Source organism: Coregonus clupeaformis, chromosome 3 (assembly GCF_020615455.1).
Source record: "Coregonus clupeaformis isolate EN_2021a chromosome 3, ASM2061545v1, whole genome shotgun sequence".
Taxonomy (NCBI): Eukaryota; Metazoa; Chordata; class Actinopteri; order Salmoniformes; family Salmonidae; genus Coregonus; species Coregonus clupeaformis.
This window is the reverse complement of record NC_059194.1, coordinates 43,420,066-43,438,867: the sequence shown is the minus strand read 5'-3', so window position 1 is coordinate 43,438,867 and position 18,802 is coordinate 43,420,066. Positions and strand designations below refer to the sequence as shown.

At 43.4% G+C, this 18,802-nt stretch overlaps 1 protein-coding gene across 1 annotated transcript in view; it reads right to left on the bottom strand.

Moving 5' to 3' along the window:
* Positions 1–18,802, bottom strand: part of LOC121580062 (SH3 and multiple ankyrin repeat domains protein 2-like) — a 169,831-nt gene that overhangs the window by 44,365 nt on the left and 106,664 nt on the right. The window contains exon 15 of the mRNA XM_045208952.1: positions 15,119–15,243. Within this exon, the coding sequence (XP_045064887.1) occupies positions 15,119–15,243 (125 nt within the window). The remainder of the gene's footprint in view (positions 1–15,118; positions 15,244–18,802) is intronic.

The window sequence follows — 18,802 nt, the reverse complement described above, 5'->3', positions numbered from 1 at the left end:
GCAAAGAAGGTGTTTAGCTTGTCTGGAAGCGAGACGTCGGTGTCGGCGACGTGGCTGGTTTTCCTTTTGTAGTTCGTGATTGTCTGTAGACCCTGCCACATACGTCTCGTGTCTGAGCCGTTGAATAGCGACTCCACTTTGTCTCTATACTGATGTTTTGCCAGTTTAATTGCCTTGCGGAGTGAGTAGCTACACTGTTTGTATTCTGCCATATTCCCAGTCACCTTGCCATGGTTGAATGCAGTGGTTCGCGCTTTCAGATTTACGCGAATGCTGCCATCTATCCACGGTTTCTGGTTAGGGTAGGTTTTAATAGTCACAGTGGGCACAACATCACCTATACACTTCCTGATAAACTCAGTCACTGTTTCAGTGTATTCGTCTAAATTATTTTCGGAAGCTACCCGGAACATATCCCAGTCCGCGTGATCAAAACAATCTTGAAGCATGGATTCCGATTGGTCAGACCAGCGTTGAATAGTCCTTCGCACGGGTACTTCCTGTTTGAGTTTCTGCCTATAGGAAGGGAGAAGCAAAATGGAGTCATGGTCAGATTTGCCGAAAGGAGGGCGGGGAGGGCCTGTTATAAGGGGGCCTATATTCGGAAGTTCGAATAGTAATGGTCGAGGATTTTGGCAGCGCGAGTACAGTCAATATGTTGATATTTCTTCAGCAGCCTAGTCCTCAAATTTGCTTTGTTAAAATCCCCAGCTACAATAAATGCAGCCTCATTTCATTGCTTTACTGGGAAGCTTAGCAGAAGTAGACATGCTCATGTTATTTATTTTAGTGCAGGGTGAACTGCACACAGTGGACATCCTACTAGGGCATACCACCTCAGTGCTAACAGTATAACTGTGGTTCATAGGCACATGATTACTGCATATAGATAGGGGGACATAAATTAGGTGATCCCATCCTCCTTATAAAATTAGCTTTTTTTCCAGAAGGTATCAAAATTGTCAATAAATGTTACACCCACAGAGCTGCAATAGTCTCGTAGCCATAGAGGGCTAAAAGTCTGCTGAAATGTTCAATGCCACGATTTAGGGAGGGCACAGGACCAGATATTATGGGGCGTTTGTTGGTGTCAATCAGTTCTTTAAAATCCATCTTAAGCTGTTCTGAGCTGCCCTTCATAATGGAATTGAATCCCACATGAACTATGAAAGACTACATTTCCTGATGCTGGTTTAAAATGTTTGGGAGCAGCTTATTGATGTCCTGTACTTGTGCTCTTGGATAGCACAATGTTTTTGCTCCAGGGACTGAGACATTTCTCACCATTGAACTGCCCAATACAATGGCTGGAGAAGGGGATGGAGAAATCTGCCTATTCCTACCCCTCACACAATTCGTTGAACCTTTCACAGGCCCACGAGAAGCAGGATAGCATACGCCCGCTGCTCCCAGCGATAGGTCCAGACCTCCCACAGCAGGCAGTGCCCGTCAGATCCAGAGAGAGGGAAAGGAGCCGAACTCGACGACAAAGCCGCTGCTGGAGTCAGCGTAGATGGAGTCAGCACAGCCGTCGCAGACACAGGCAATCCCAGCGATGAAGGCGCAGGTAGATCAGGCACCAGTGCGGCGAAGCTATTCCTTATGTCAATCTGCTCCAAACCTCTCGCAGACACTCCAATTCGCTTAGCAGCATGCCGCTGCTTTCGGTTTCCACGACTTGTGACATGGGACCAGCGCTGATTGGAACAATCCTCTTGCTGTTCTCCGTCTACTCCACTACAAGATGGAGGAGGAAAAGCAGATGGAGACAACTTCCTCTGCAGGCAAGTTCCAGGTAGCACAGGCCATTCGGATAGGGACAGATGACAAGGCGGGGATACATCCATCAGGCCCGAGCATCGTCCAGCCACAGGAGTTGAGAACGAGAAAGTTCCAATTTGCGTTTTCCCCATAAGTTCACACAGAATTGAAATTTGCTTGCTAAGGATAGCCACCTCATTCCTGAAATCCTCCACAAGCAAAAAACTGCCGCATTGGAACTCCAGATTGTCATATTGTCCTGGATAAGAGCGTAATAAACACAGTTTCTACAGCGCTGGAAACGTTTGTTAGCTATTCCAGGCGAAGCGGACTCCATTGCAATCCATCTAGCTAGCTGGCTAGTTGGTAGCAGGTGTTGACACAAACACTTATGAACAAAATCAAAATAAACAAAATAAAACTTCAGAAACAACAGGCCGAAATAACAGGTCGAAGTTCAGGAGGTTCCGATTTCGTGACAGGAGTTAAAAACGATTTAATGAAAACAATTTCATTAAAACAACAGACCGAGTGTAAACAGTACACTGATCTATGTGGAATAATGTGGAAATTGAGAAAGTTGAGGTGACTAAACTGCTTGGAGTAACCCTGGATTGTAAACTGTCATGGTCAAAACATGTTGACAACAGTAGCTAAGATGGGGAGAAGTCTGTCCATAATAAAGTGCTGCTCTGCCTTCTTAACAACACTATCAACAAGGCAGGTCCTACAGGCCCTAGTTTTGTCACACCTGGACTACTGTTCAGTCATGTGGTCAGGTGCCACAAAGAGGGACCTTGGAATATTACAATTGGCTCAGAACAGGGCGGCACGTTGGCCCTTAAATGTACACAGAGAGCTAACATTAATAATATAGATGTCAATCTCTCATGGCTCAAAGTGGAGGAGAGATTGACTCCATCACTACTTGTTTTTGTAAGAAGTGTTGACATGCTGAATGCACTGAGGTGTCTGTTTAAACTAGTAGCACAGAGCTTGGACACCCATGTATATGCCACAAGACATGCCACCAGAGGTCTCTTCACAATCCCCAAGTCCAGAACAGACTATGGGAGGCGCACATAGAGCCATGACTACATGGAACTCTATTCCACATCAGGTAACTGATGCAAGCAGTAGAATCATATAATAAAAAATTAACCATATGGAACAGCAGGGACTGTGAAGAGATACACACAGGTACAGACGTATGCATACGCACACACCTATATTGTAATATTTTTGTATGGTGGTATTATACATTTTGTATTGTAGATATGTAGTGGTGTAATAATGTTATATGATGCAGAAATGGAAACTCAAGTCTGAGACTCAGACTCGAGTCGCACTTAAGTCGCAAAGAAAATGACTTGCGACTTGACTTAGACTCTAGATGAGAGACTCGTGAACAATGCAAGTCAGTACTGGGATACGATTTTGTTGTGCATTCTGTCAGATAACATGGAACAGGCGGCATTGTAACACAGAGATAGTAGTTTAATACAGAGGGCTGAAAAGCGTTCTAGAACGGCTGCGTCAGTTGTACGTTACTGTAGTACTACAGCTAAACAATTGTAATCAGCAACAATGTCATCAGGTGGTGAGGCTTTCGTTATTAAATTTGGTTACAAGAACCTGCAGTATAATGCCAGTGGCAAAAAACGAAATGCTGTTTGCAAAACTTGTGGAATTAACATTAAAGATGCTGGTGCAACTACATCTAACTTCATTTGACATTTGAAAACTCACCGCTAAAGGTCAGTTAGGCTAGCTAGCTAACAACGTTACAATGTGGTTAGACTAATAATAGCCTGTTTAGCAGATGCCAGCTTGATATAGCTAGCTTTCTTGTGTGTCATCTTTTAGCTAACTGGAAATGTATTACTGTCGAATATTTCTCGAAAGGTTAAGAGGTGGGTTGTCAGATAGCTAGGCCTAGTTGTTAGCAGAGATTATTAAATTACATCTCAGCGCTATGCATATCACTATGGGATTTAATATACTTTCTGTTGTAGCCTGGTCCTAGGAAGTAACTTAGTATAAAACGAGAGTTCAAAGCATGCAACGTCTTGGACATTTCTGCTGAAAAATCCCATAGACCATACATATTTGTTTGTGTCCTTGTACTTCCATCTCAAGTCAGCAACAACTATCCATCATGTTGTTCATCTGTAGGTTCACTGAATTCTGCAAAGCAAAAGTGGCCAGCGCAGGGACAGAAGGACAGAGCAGCATTGACTCATTCTTGACCACCACAGGTGTCCATGTGTACAGCCAGGGCCACCCCAGGCAGAAGGCCATAACAGAAGCTATACTGCAAGACCTGATCATTTCCTGCAACCTGCCTATGTCCTTAGTGGACAACCCTCACTTTAGGCATTTAATGTCAGTGGTAGATGACAAATATAGACCAGTAAGTAGGCCCACGTTGACCAGGCGCCTGCATGACTTAACACTGAACAAAGAGGCTACAATCAAAATTGCCCTAGAGAAGACAGAATCAGTGTCTGTCACTGTAGATATATGGACTGACAGGACCATGAGGGGCTTCATGGGAGTAACAGCCCATTACATGGCCATGGACGAGAAAATTACTCCCAGACTGGAGGCAGTTCTGTTGAGCTGTGATAGATTCACAGGGTCACACACTGGGGAAAGAATCAGTGATACATTTGAAGTAATATGTGATAGTTTTGGCATAAAACATAAATGAGATTGTATCATATGTGATAACGCTGCAAATATGAAAAAGGCCTTCACAGTTTGTTTCCCCAAAGCAAGCAATGATCATGATGATGATGATGATGTGGATAACCCCAGCCTATGGGAAGAATTTGGTGAAGAGTACAATGCTGATGTTGAAGCTATCCAAACCAACTGCATGCAACAGCGCTTACAGTGCTTTGCCCATCCATTACAACTGGTGATTAGAGATGGACTAAAGGAAACAAAAATCATTAACAGTGTGTTGGCTAAGGTAACTAAACTTTGCAGCTTACTACATACAGTGGGGAAAAAAAGTATTTAGTCAGCCACCAATTGTGCAAGTTCTCCCACTTAAAAAGATGAGAGAGGCCTGTAATTTTCATCATAGGTACACGTCAACTATGACAGACAAAATGAGAAAAAAAAATCCAGAAAATCACATTGTAGGATTTTTAATGAATTTATTGGCATATGATGGTGGAAAATAAGTATTTGGTCAATAACAAAAGTTTCTCAATACTTTGTTATATACCCTTTGTTGGCAATGACACAGGTCAAACGTTTTCTGTAAGTCTTCACAAGGTTTTCACACACTGTTGCTGGTATTTTGGCCCATTCCTCCATGCAGATCTCCTCTAGAGCAGTGATGTTTTGGGGCTGTCGCTGGGCAACACAGACTTTCAACTCCCTCCAAAGATTTTCTATGGGGTTGAGATCTGGAGACTGGCTAGGCCACTCCAGGACCTTGAAATGCTTCTTACGAAGCCACTCCTTCGTTGCCCGGGCGGTGTGTTTGGGATCATTGTCATGCTGAATGACCCAGCCACGTTTCATCTTCAATGCCCTTGCTGATGGAAGGAGGGTTTCACTCAAAATCTCACGATACATGGCCCCATTCATTCTTTCCTTTACACGGATCAGTCGTCCTGGTCCCTTTGCAGAAAAACAGCCCCAAAGCATGATGTTTCCAACCCCATGCTTCACAGTAGGTATGGTGTTCTTTGGATGCAACTCAGCATTCTTTGTCCTCCAAACATGACGAGTTGAGTTTTTACCAAAAAGTTATATTTTGGTTTCATCTGACCATATGACATTCTCCCAATCCTCTTCTGGATCATCCAAATGCACTTCAGACGGGCCTGGACATGTACTGGCTTAAGCAGGGGGACACGTCTCGCACTGCAGGATTTGAGTCCCTGGCGGCGTAGTGTGTTACTGATGGTTGGCTTTGTTACTTTGGTCCCAGCTCTCTGCAGGTCATTCACTAGGTCCCCCGTGTGGTTCTGGGATTTTTGCTCACCGTTCTTGTGATCATTTTGACCCCACGGGGTGAGATCTTGCGTGGAGCCCCAGATCGAGGGAGATTATCAGTGGTCTTGTATGTCTTCCATTTCCTAATAATTGCTCCCACAGTTGATTTCTTCAAACCAAGCTGCTTACCTATTGCAGATTCAGTCTTCCCAGCCGGGTGCAGGTCTACAATTTTGTTTTTGGTGTCCTTTGACAGCTCTTTGGTCTTGGCCATTGTGAAGTTTGGAGTGTGACTGTTTGAGGTTGTGGACAGGTGTCTTTTATACTGATAATAAGTTCAAACAGGTGCCATTAATACAGGTAACGAATGGAGGACAGAGGAGCCTCTTAAAGAAGAAGTTACAGGTCTGTGAGAGCCAGAAATCTTGCTTGTTTGTAGGTGACCAAATACTTATTTTCCACCATAATTTGCAAATAAATTCATTAAAAATCCTACAATGGGATTTTCTGGATTTTTTTTTCTCAATTTGTCTGTCATAGTTGACGTGTACCTATGATGAAAATTACAGGCCTCTCTCATCTTTTTAAGTGGGAGAACTTGCACAATTGGTGGCTGACTAAATACTTTTTTTCCCCACTGTACTACCTGTGGTCTGAAAGAAGCATTTGAAGCTGAGTTCGGAGCCAATCGTAGTATCCCTGCTCCCTGCTGCTGCTCCTCCGGCTTGTTAAAGCAGTCACCAATCTGAATCAACAAAGCCTCAATACTCTACTTGAGGCCCAAGGACACAAGGAGCTCTGCTTATCACCAAGGGAATGGAGCCAGCTAATTGGAGCTAGTGAACATTTTGGACCCTTTTGTCCAGGCCACCAACCTTACTCAGGGGGAGAAAGTGGTGACTCTCAGTGCTGCCATTCCTTGTGTACTGTCACTCAACTATCATCTGCAAAGTATACTGAGCACAAGTCGTCACCTAGTCAGTCTAGTAAAAGCACTGCAGCAGTCCCTCAAACGCTGATTCCATGGGGATGAACAGGCAACAAAACTTCCATTTGGTGACAATGTATACATAATGGCTGCACTGCTGGACCCATCTTTCTGCCTGTTCTGGCTTGATCATGATGTCCTCATACCACATGAAGATAAAGCTGAATTGAAGGAGAGTCTGATTGGTAGGTACAATGCATTGCAACATGCAACATTTTTTCTATGCCACTTGCATTCAAATAATAATGATTTGTTTTCATGTATAATGTATCCTGTTATAATCTTGATTATATACATCATTTTATGAATTTTTTTCAGACCTTGTTTTGCTGAGGCACGGAAAGACACCGTTACGGAGAGCAGTAGTGGAGAAGAAGAATAACCACCTGCCAAACCCTCCAGACTGATCTCTGGCGACCGCAACAAGATCAGCAAGAAGTAAGGAGACATAAAGTCATCTGTCAGAGCAGAGATTATTCGCTACATTCAAGTATCTTCTGATGAAAATGAAGTTGATTGCTTGGATTTTTGGAGAATCCATGCGAAATACTTTCCAAGGCTCAAGCAGGTAGCAATGACAGTGTTGGCTGTGCCTGCCACCAGTGCCCCAGTGGAGAGAGTGTTTAGTCATGGAGGCCTCATCATGCGCCCTCATCATGCCAGGCTCAGTGCAAGAACGCTGACAGACTTGATCTTTCTGAAATGTAACCTGTCTGCAACAGAAATGTTCTCTGTCTTAGGGCACAGGATGTAATTTGCTACTTGTTACAGGAAATGGTGTTTCTGTTAAGTGTCCAGGTCAGTAAGTATATTCTAGGTATATAGAACACTTTAGTACTGCAGTTATTGAACAGTTGTCAGTCATTTTAGGTTACATTTATACTTGTCATTTATCTTCCCTCACCTCCAGATGTTCTGTTTGTGTGACAGAATGAAGTAAAATATAGACAATGTCTGCCACAAAATACCATGCACTTTAAAATGTTATGTTAGCTTTTTTTCATATCCGGTACAGTTACTTTTATTCATGTAAACTGTCTACATTTTAAAATGACATTTATTTTGATTTAAATAGTGCCTGATGTGCTTTCTTTCATACAAGTATGGACTAATGAAGGGAGTCTCTTCAAATCATTTACAAGGTTTATAGACCTAACCCACAGCAAGCAGAAAGCCATTGCCAAAAGGGACTTGTGACTTGACTTAGACTTGGCCCTAAAAGACTCTGTGCCTTCGCAGCAGCTAATGGGGATCCCTAATAAATACAAATACAAAATCATATTGACAAAGTTGGTGTGAAGATGGGAAGGGGTATGTCTGTTATAAAAATATGTAGTGCGTTTTTGACAAAAATCAACTGTACTAATTGTTCAGGCTCTGGTCCTGTCCCATCTTGATTACTGTCTGGTAATTTGGTCAAGTGCAGCAAAGAAAGACCTAGCAAAGCTGCAGCTGGCTCAAAACAGAGCACACCATGCCCTTACCTGCACATACAGAACCAACATCAACAACATGCATGCCAGTCTTTCCTGGTTGATGCGAGATTAACTGCTTCTCTTCTAGTTATTATGAGAAATATTACTGTGAGGAAAATTCCAGATTGTTCGCATAATTAAATAACATACAGCTCAGACACCCATACATACCCCACAAGACATGCCACCAGGGGTCTGTTCACAGTCCCCAAGTCCAAAACGAATTCACGGCAACGCACAGTATTATAGACAGAGCCATGATCGAATGGAACTCCCTTCCATCTCCAAGTACTCAAGCAAACAGCAAAATTCCCTAATTTATTTTTATAAAACAACATCTCATGGCACAATAGGGACTGTGAAATGACACACACAAACACTCTAACACACACAGTCTTCACACATTTTTCTTTAGTTGTATTGTTTGTATATCATTGTATTTTAAATTTGTGTGACTGTTCTAGTCTATCAGTGTTTTGTTACTTGTCGTGTTTTATGTTTTTGTGTGGACCCCAGGAAGAATAGCTGCTGCTTCGGCAAAAGCGAATGGGATTTTGAATAAACAAATAAACTCTCCCACCATGTGAAAATTACTGACATGGCAGATTCAGACGGGACTAAAATTACAAATGTGGTGTTTTGTGCTCGTGCATGTAATACATTACCTGACCACCCACAGTAAAACTAATCCCGGCCGAATAGGGCTATAGTGCCTTCTTCTAGCATTCTAAATCTCAAACATAGTCTGCTGAACACTGCATATCAATAGCTCTAAGTGGATGCAGCTTACAAGTTAACAGGTTGCAGTGCTAGCTATTCCAGACCCTCTAGCTATCATCACAATGCTGCTTGTCTGAGAGAAAATTGGCCACTCACTCAGGCATAATTGGGTCAAGGGCAATGGTTGTAATCCCATCAATATCACTGAGCACAGACCTGGGGGCTGTTGGGAAAGCATGGTTGACTGCTATATTAGCAGGGAACTGAGCTAGCTAGCAACGTAGCATTTTCACAGCGCTTCAACATCACAGACCAAAGCATTTATTATCAACGCGCTAAAATGGCGAAGACTTAGCTAGCTTTACTTGTTTGTTGTAACTAAGTGGGGAAAGAGCGTTAGCAGTCCACTGGTAGAATTATGGTATGGTAAGAGACTTTGTAATTTGTATCAGCTGTATTTGTGTAGCACTAGATAAGGACTGAGTTGACAGTAAGATGCTCAGAATATGCAGCAGTGGGGAAGAGATCTGACTGTCATGCACTCACACACACACACACACACACACACACACACACACACACACACACACACACACCTGGGGGTTGAGGGGAGCAGCTGCCTTTGCATACATACAGTGGTCACACACAGCACTCTCCTGACCCGGGAGAGAGGAGTGTTATATAACAGTCTTCCTCCCCATCTCTATATTTCTCGTCAAACACACACAGGCAGAGAGATACAGTAAGAACATCTGTGTACTGTACTGTACCATATTCAGTGTCCTGGATGCCAGAGATCTCCTTGAACTGCCATGGGTGAATTAGAGAGGAAGAGAGAGAGAGAGAGCGAGAAAGTGAAAGAGGGAGCTGCTATATTTGAGAAATGACTATGTACTGTAGCAATCTGCTAACGGTCTTGATCTGGGCTAACCACCCCAAGGTCCTCAAACTGCTGTGGCAGCCACTTGCAGTACAGTATACCCAAAATGCTTGGCTTGTATGGAGCGATTTCAGTGCCAACAGAAATTTTATTTTAATTCCATAATTTAAAATGTTGTATTAGGATATTGAATTTGAATTTAATATTTTTGAATTTGTATTGCACAAATTTAATCATTGAATTTATAAATTGAACTTGTATTTCATGATTTGAAACTAAATTGAATGAATATTGTATTCAGTTGTTACAGGAGGGGGTCTCAGTTCCGGAGCGACCCACTAGGTGTCATCCTCCGACAACCTTAGGCCCCTCCTCACTCACAGTCTGGACTAATCATTATCCTATTGGTGTCACCTGTGTCTACCTGTTCACCTGTGTATTTATGCCCTCACTTCCCTGTGTTCCCTTGCACTGTTTTCTCTGCTAGTTTCTCGATGCCAAACAGTACTAATCAGTGTATGATTGCGAGACGTATGTACAGGTACTTGAGAAGTGTTCTCCCTGTTTCATTGTTGTTTTTAGTCGTAGTTAGTATTTCGTATGTTTGCTGTCAGCCTGTTTATGGAGACCAATTTGCTCCTCCTTTATTTTATCGTGACAAGTCCGTTATTTTGTATCCTGGTTTTGGGACCACCATTAAAGATCTTTGTTTCACCATCTCTGCCTACTGTCTACTGTCTATCCTGCACCACACCTGGGTCACACCTCACACCAACCCTTACAGAAAACAGAGCCAATATGGACCCAGCGCCGGCAGCACAGTATCGTAGCACATTGGCAACGCAGGGAGCTATGCTGAACCAGCACGACCGCTGCCTGCAGCAGATCACAGAGAATCTCCACCAGCTGACGATCACCGTGCAGAGCCGGGTGGACACCCGACCAGCCCCAGCAGCCGGCGGAGCGGGAACCCAGCATACCACCTCCGGAGAGGTACGACGGATGTCCAGAGGGCTGCAGGGAATTCCTCACCCAGTGTTCCCTGGTATTCAGCCTACAACCCTCCTCCTTCCCAACGGAGCAGGGCCGGGTGGCCTACATTATCACTCTGTTGACGGGTCGGGCCCTTTCCTGGACTACCGGGGAGTGGGAGAGCCAAACTCTGGCGTGCCCCGACTCCTACCATTTCACCCGGGATCTATGCAAGGTGTTCGACACCTCTCGGGTGGTGTCGGGACACGAGGCCGGGAGGCGGATCACGGCCTGTGGGCAGGGTGACCGTTCGGTGGTGGACTACTCCGTGGAGTTCCGGACCCGGGCTCGATAGGCAGGATGGGCCCTGGTCGTCCTTTAAGCGCAGGGGCTATTGGAGGGTGATATGACGTGTTTTCACATTGTTGTAGGAACGAGGTTAAATTCATTAGATAGGTAACTCTTGGTGCCACAAAGTCTGAATAACAAGGATTCCGGGATGTCGAGGTAGCTCACTGGTGTTTATCTTAGAATGATTGATAGATGGAATATCTTGCCTGGGGTACAGGATGGTACCATCTCGGTTGGGAGGGTCCTCCAGTTATGGTTGCCAGATGTTGGTTAAAACTTGTTTATCTTAAAGTATATAAACTGAGAGATCTCTTTGTCTCTCATTCGGATAGTAAGATGCAACCTACATGCAGCTTGCTATGGTGATTCCGGTACCATATATGAAATACATGTATCAACTCTCTATCTAAGGGTTAAGTACCTTCTTGCATATTGAATTCCTTGATACCAGAGAACTCATCATAACAATTTGGCGTATACGAACAGGATACAGTTTACAGTCGAACCAACAGGTAAGCAGACATTCATTTTTTTTTATTATGTTAAAATCTGCTTATCTGTGGTAAAGCTGAGCTGTAAAGAACGTTTAAAATTCAATATTTTAGAGGGGGGGGAAGATGAGTGGTAGTCAAGTATGTAAAAAAATATGTAAGAGGAATATCGAATTAGACAATTAAATGGTGCTATGATTCAAAATAGGATGCGTTCAGATTAATGAGTAAAAACAACAAAGGATAAACGAGTAGGCACAAGAAATGCCTTGGCAGCAGCTAATGGGGATCCCTAATAAATAGAAATAGAAATACAGAGACTCAAACTCATGACCTCTGCCTCGCAAACCACCTTCCTAAAGCTATTCAACCCACCATGCTATTGCTATTGAAAAAGGCCTTCTTCAATTGTGCAGGGGGCGACACTTTAGGCTGAGGAGTGAGTTTCAAAGATCCACATTTGCTACACTAATACAAAACTTCAAGATCCAGCAAGGTTACTCATTAAAAGAGTACGGTTTGGTGATCCATGCTTCTGTGATGAGAACCTTGTCTGAGACTGGAAGACGTGTTAGTTTGACGTGGTCGTTTTAGTTAGAAATGTGTTACTGTTAGTTTCAAGTCTCCAGCAAGGGTACATTGGCTTCAGAAACCGCCAGAAGCTTCTGTTTACCACAGAGAGCATTTTATTCTATCTGTTCTCCTCTACCGTTCCTGGCTGGCAAAGTACCAGGATGTTGTCACTGGTTTTGAATCTGAATTTGGAGAACTGAATTTGAAAACTGAATCTGAATGCATCTGAGAAGTTGAATATTTGAAACTTTGATAAACTTGAAATGATCGTTTGTAAACTTGATTCACAGAAAATGAATGCAATATCTACCATATTGAAAATCAATATATAAATATTGAATTTGAATTGTCAAAAAAGTAATGTATGCAATATTCATTCAAATTAGTTTCAAATAATTAAATACAAGTTCAATTTATGAATTCAATGATTCAATTTGTGCATTACAAATTCAAAAATATTACATTCAAATTCAATATCCTAATACAAATTCTAAATTATGGAATTGAAATACAATTTCTGTTGGCATTGAAATCGCTCCATACTTTGGGCCATACACTCCACTTAACATTAGTAAGCCACTGGTTCCTAAGCCATAGTCTGTATAGACTGAATAGGCAAGAGACATTCAGCCTCTTGGAAGGAAATGGAAGTTCAATGAAAAATATATTTTGGCATTAACTGCCAAATCATTTTGGGGATTAAAAGTGTGTTTTGGTATATGGTGCATCCTGTTCAAGACTCTGGTTAAAATTAGTGCACTATAAAGGTAATAGGGTGCCATTTTGGATGCAGTCCAGCCCATCAGCTAAGGGCACAGTAATGCAGAGCAGCCTACTCCATATAGCAACTCGATTTTGGGGGAGGTTTGCCAAAAAACTGTAGTGTCTGAGGAACAACAGGTCAGACATAAACAGTGATCTAACAGCAAGGAGTCTCGCCATTACAGAGGAGAGGAGAGGAGAGGAGAGGAGAGGAGAGGAGAGGAGAGGAGAGGAGAGGAGAGGAGAGGAGAGGAGAGGAGAGGAGAGGAGAGGAGAGGAGAGGAGAGGAGAGGAGAGGAGAGGAGAGGAGGGGAGGAGATCCCTCATCTCCAAAAGCAGCTTGGTGAACTCTGCCCTTGTGAACTCTGCCTGCAGTAAAACTGCCACCTTTAACCTTTGACCCTGACAACGAGCAGGGCAAAGGTCACCTCAACAGAGACAGGCCAGAGACAGGTCATCCTACACTCTAACCCGCCAGAAACAACGTTCAATAACATTGACAGAACGCTTAGACAGATTTCACGCTTTATCACATCCAACAGTCACAGCCTGAGTGATTGATCCCTCCCACTCTGTCTCATCTCAATACAATTTAAAGCACATGATGAGAACAGTTAAAACAGCAGAGAGAACAACTATTTGTAATCATTGACAATATAGTAAGAAATATGAGAAGAACATGAAATGCATGTCAAATTCATCTCCCTCTCGTTCTCTCTCTTTTAATACAACACAGTAAGCAGTAAAGTCTTGAAATGTGTCCTTCTGCCTCCCAACTATAGGATATTTCCGTACAACACCAGGGTTGCAAAGTCTTGATCTTCTATTTCCTCCTTGGCCTGAAAAGGAGACCTCTCAATAACAACTTTTCAGAACCATGACTAGTTTAACCATGACTAAAAAGACCAAGGATGCTGTACCCACTAGGAACAGATTTCAGTTCAACGTCTAGTTTTGATTTACATTTGGTTGAGTTGTCAACTAAAGTGAATTCAACATATAATAATAAAAAATCACCACGTGATTGGATTTAGGTTAGAAGTTGGGTGGAAAAAATACGAAATGCCCTTACATTGATGACTTTTTGCAAATCCAATCAGTTTTCCACGTTTTCGCCACATCATCACATTGATTTTTGGGGTTGAAGTTATGTGGAAATAACATTGATTCAACCAGTTGTTGCCCAGTGGGTAGTCTGTGTTTATGATGCTGTAATAGAGAGATGAGGGGACAGTGTGTGTAACAGCTCTTGAGTGAGGAGAGAGAGATAGAGATGAAGGCAGAGAGTGAGGGAGAGATGCAGATAGATGCAGTTTTCTCTCAGAATTTGCTGCTCCATTTAGCAAGAGCCAAGACAAACCCCAACCACTGCACTGATTACAGTTGCACTGTTTGCACTCGTTACACACACATACTGTATGCACACAGGCCAACAGGGATTCACAACCATGTTCATAGCAATTCTCAAACAGCACCATAATAACCACTATCCCACAAAAGCAGAACACAAAAAGTACCCACAACAACAGTACTTCAGGTCTCAGGAAGGCCATGTTATTGTGTGATGCTAGCCTAAGCTGGCTATCACTACCTGGATGTAGCTTTTCCCACTACATCATTGGCTGTGACCCACCAAAAGCCTTTCACCACAAATAAACAAACCGATACTGGACACAATCACATGTTCATCTGCCACCAGACAGGGAACTACCCTTGACTTAGTGGTGGATCCTGTTTGGGAATCACTGGTCTGATCCAAAACCCCTCTAAAACTCAAAGCATTGAGCAGAAACAGGACAAGTGGTAACTACCTGGTATGAAAAGCTGCAAAGTCGGGCTTGTTGTACAACATTTAATTATAACATTATTATTACGTAATTATCATACTAGCGTGTCCTTTTTAAGTAAATACCAGGTAAATAGCGGTCTGTAAAATAAAGAGGGACCTAAGATCAAGTTGAACCAAAGATCAAGTGCCAACAGATATCCTCACCAATCAGCTCTCACTCATCCCAACATGGATCTCTACAACCAATCTCATTGCTTCTAGCAGCAGGAAGAAATAACTCTGTTTGGGACAGGAAGTGAATAGTAGTATGATACACACACAATCGCACAATAACACACATAATGCACCCACTCTCACATAAAAGCGCATACATGCACACACGCATGCACACACACTTACCTCGATGAGGAAGTCCCCGGTCCTAAGCCCCGCCTGCCAGGCCACTCCTCCCTCGTCCACTGACTCCAGGTATTGGAGGGCTGGGAAGGCAGGGGTGGGAGTAAACTCCTCGATGGGCGTGTCCGCTATGAGAGAGAGAGAGGGAGAGAGAGAGAGAGAGAGAGAGAGAGAAAAAAAAGTGTGTCACCTTATCCTGAACACCACTCCCCTCCTCAACCCTGAGCATATGGAGATCTAGCCCCATTTAATTTCTAGGGTGGGTGGGGAGAAATAATGACAGGATTTAGCATTGGCTTTGTGGTCAGCAGACAAACATACAAACAAACAAAACAAACACATCTGCGTGTCCACCAGACAGACAATCAGAGAGAATCCATTCATCACCAATAAACCCACAAAGTTCATTGCCAATTCAATAAGGTGGATGGCTGCAGACACTGTGCTGCTGTCGTAATGTCTATGAATAGCAGTGTGTGTGTCTAGACACAAGGTTTGCTCTGGTGGTAGGGGCAGTAAGATCTCTTTCTCCTATACTCCCATCTCTTTTGTCTACCCTGTCTCCCTCTCTTCACTCTTTTCCCCTGTCACCTTCTCTCTCTTTCTCTTCATCTATCTTTTCTCTTCTCCTCTCTTCCACCTTCCACTGGCCAGTGATATTCACATTGTGTCGTCGTGGCAGCCAGAAACCAATGGTGACAAGTGACACTTCTGATAAATCACCCTCTTACTGTAAGAGAGATGCTAGGCACTGTGCGTGTGTGTGTGTGTGCGTGCGTGTGTGTGTGCGCATGCGTGTGTGTGCATGTATGCGCAAGCATTCATTTGGTGATTTTATGTGAGAGTTGGTGCGTTGTGTGTCTGTGTGTTTTTGTGTGATTTTGTGTGTTTCCGTTGTGTGTGTGTTTGTGAGCATCGGAGTGTGTGTGTGAAGTGCACAGTGCCAGAGGATAAAGAGGGCTGGCTCAGTTCCCTTGGGTGATGGCAGTGTCAGAACAACTCTAGTACATTCAGCTTGTTGTTTTTTTAGGCTAAATTGCTCTACTCTCTCTCTTCCTCTCTCTGTCACTTTCTTCCTCTATTCCTGTCTCCCCCCCCTAAAAAACAAGGATGTCCAGACAGTAGAAAATGTACCTCTCGACAGTGCAGACCAATGAGAATATGCCACTGCGCAGCGTTTGACAGTGTGGATTATGACATGGCTGTAATCGTCATAGAAACCAAAACAGCTGCTCAGCGGGCTATTTTTAGACAGCATCACATGGGGGGTGGAATATCAAATGATGTGTGGACAATCGCACTAATGTCCTGACAACATGTCCTACACGCAGGCTGATATTGATGTGTGTGTGTGCATTTGCGAGTGTGTGCTCTAGAGTACAGGTTTTCACAGATCCACCTGGACCTGAATACCCGAGATCCAGAATTCTAAATAATGTCAAGGGTCTGGGTCAGATCTGATATGATATGATTGTCACAGGTCTCGGGTATGTGTATTTCTGACTGACTTGTCCGGAAGGACCTTATAGATCCGAACGTGACTGCTGCAGTAGAGAGAGAGAGAATGTTTATCATTTATCATTCTGCTCTTTGTTTTTCACCAGAGTGGCGCGTGTAGCAATTGTTGGCCAATCATAAGTCATCAAAGCGGCAATAGGCTACAGTCATAGAGCCTCCGAGTTAGGAGATATTAATCAATGGAAGATGCAATTAAAGTGATGGAATTCAAAGTTAAAGGAGAAGAATAGGCTACAATTACCAAGAGCCAACAGGTAGGCTGCTACTTTATATTCTGAATGGAGTTGTTGTTGTAACCCTGTAAGATGAGAAAGTGCTTGCAGCCTCAATTAGCCTAGCTTAACTAGATTCACCCGGTTTGATGCAGTCAAGACAGGTACTCAGAATCATATTGGATGATAAATAACTTAGCTATGGCAGCTATTAGTTTACTATAGCGCGTCGGCTTGGTTGGTTGCTGTCTATCCTTCCCTCCTCCCTGATCCCAGGTAGCCTACACACACAGCACGGCCCCTGCTAACGCATCACCTCTCTCTACCGCCTCTTCCTTGCGCTTTATCACCTCTGGTTAATAAAGTAGTTTAAAAATGGACTTTTCTGCTGCTTCTCTCACTCGGATCGGATCAGGTCGGGATCTGACCAGGTCTATATACGGAACAGGTCTAGTTGTCCTCGGGTCCGTTTGGAACAGGTCTCTATATTTAAAAAATGGAGTTATGCAAATAGTGTCCAGATGGGAAAGCCCCAGGTCCATTTCTGAACAGGTCCAACTATTTGGACCCATGAAGGCCTCTGTTCTAGAGAGAGGTGGACAGATGTGCTGTTAGTCTTTGTGTGTGTGTGTGGTTATGTTTTGAGTGTGAAGTGTTTACAACTTTCTATCCCTGTGTGTGTGTGTGTGTGTGTGTGTGTGTGTGTGTGTGTGTGTGTGTGTGTGTGTGTGTGTGTGTGTGTGTTTCTGCTTCTGTTATGATGGTGCCTGTCTGGCTAGACATTGACAGACAGACAGACAGACAGACAGACAGACAGACAGACAGACAGACAGAGAGAGACACACACACATATATACAGGTAAAAGTCAGTAAATTAGAATATTTTGAAAAACTTGATTTATTTCAGTAATTGCATTCAAAAGGTGTAACTTGTACATTATATTTATTCATTGCACACAGACTGATGCATTCAAATGTTTATTTCATTTAATTTTGATGATTTGAAGTGGCAACAAATGAAAATCCAAAATTCCGTGTGTCACAAAATTAGAATATTACTTAAGGCTAATACAAAAAAGGGATTTTTTAGAAATGTTGGCCAACTGAAAAGTATGAAAATGAAAAATATGAGCATGTACAATACTCAATACTTGGTTGGAGCTCCTTTTGCCTCAATTACTGCATTAATGCGGCGTGGCATGGAGTCGATGAGTTTCTGGCACTGCTCAGGTGTTATGAGAGCCCAGGTTGCTCTGATAGTGGCCTTCAACTCTTCTGCGTTGTTGGGTCTGGCATTCTGCATCTTCCTTTTCACAATACCCCACAGATTTTCTATGGGGCTAAGGTCAGGGGAGTTGGCTGGCCAATTTAGAACAGAAATACCATGGTCCGTAAACCAGGCACGGGTAGATTTTGCGCTGTGTGCAGGCGCCAAGTCCTGTTGGAACCTGAAATCTCCATCTCCATAGAGCAGGTCAGCAGCAGGAAGAATGAAGTGCTCTAAAACTTGCTGGTAGACGGCTGCGTTGACCCTGGATCTCAGGAAACAGAGTGGACCGACACCAGCAGATGACATGGCACCCCAAACCATCACTGATGGTGGAAACTTTACACTAGACTTCAGGCAACGTGGATCCTGTGCCTCTCCTGTCTTCCTCCAGACTCTGGGACCTCGATTTCCAAAGGAAATGCAAAATTTGCTTTCGTCAGAAAACATGACTTTAGACCACTCAGCAGCAGTCCAGCTCTTTTTTCCTTAGCCCAGGTGAGACGCTTTTGCGCTGTTTCTTGGTCAACAGTGGCTTGACACGAGGTATGCGGCAGTTGAAACCCATGTCTTTCAAGCGTCTCTTGGTGGTGGATCTTGAAGCCCTGACTCCAGCAGCTGTCCACTCCTTGTGAATCTCCCCCACATTTTTGAATGGGTTTTTTTCACAATCTTGACTAGGGCGCGGTG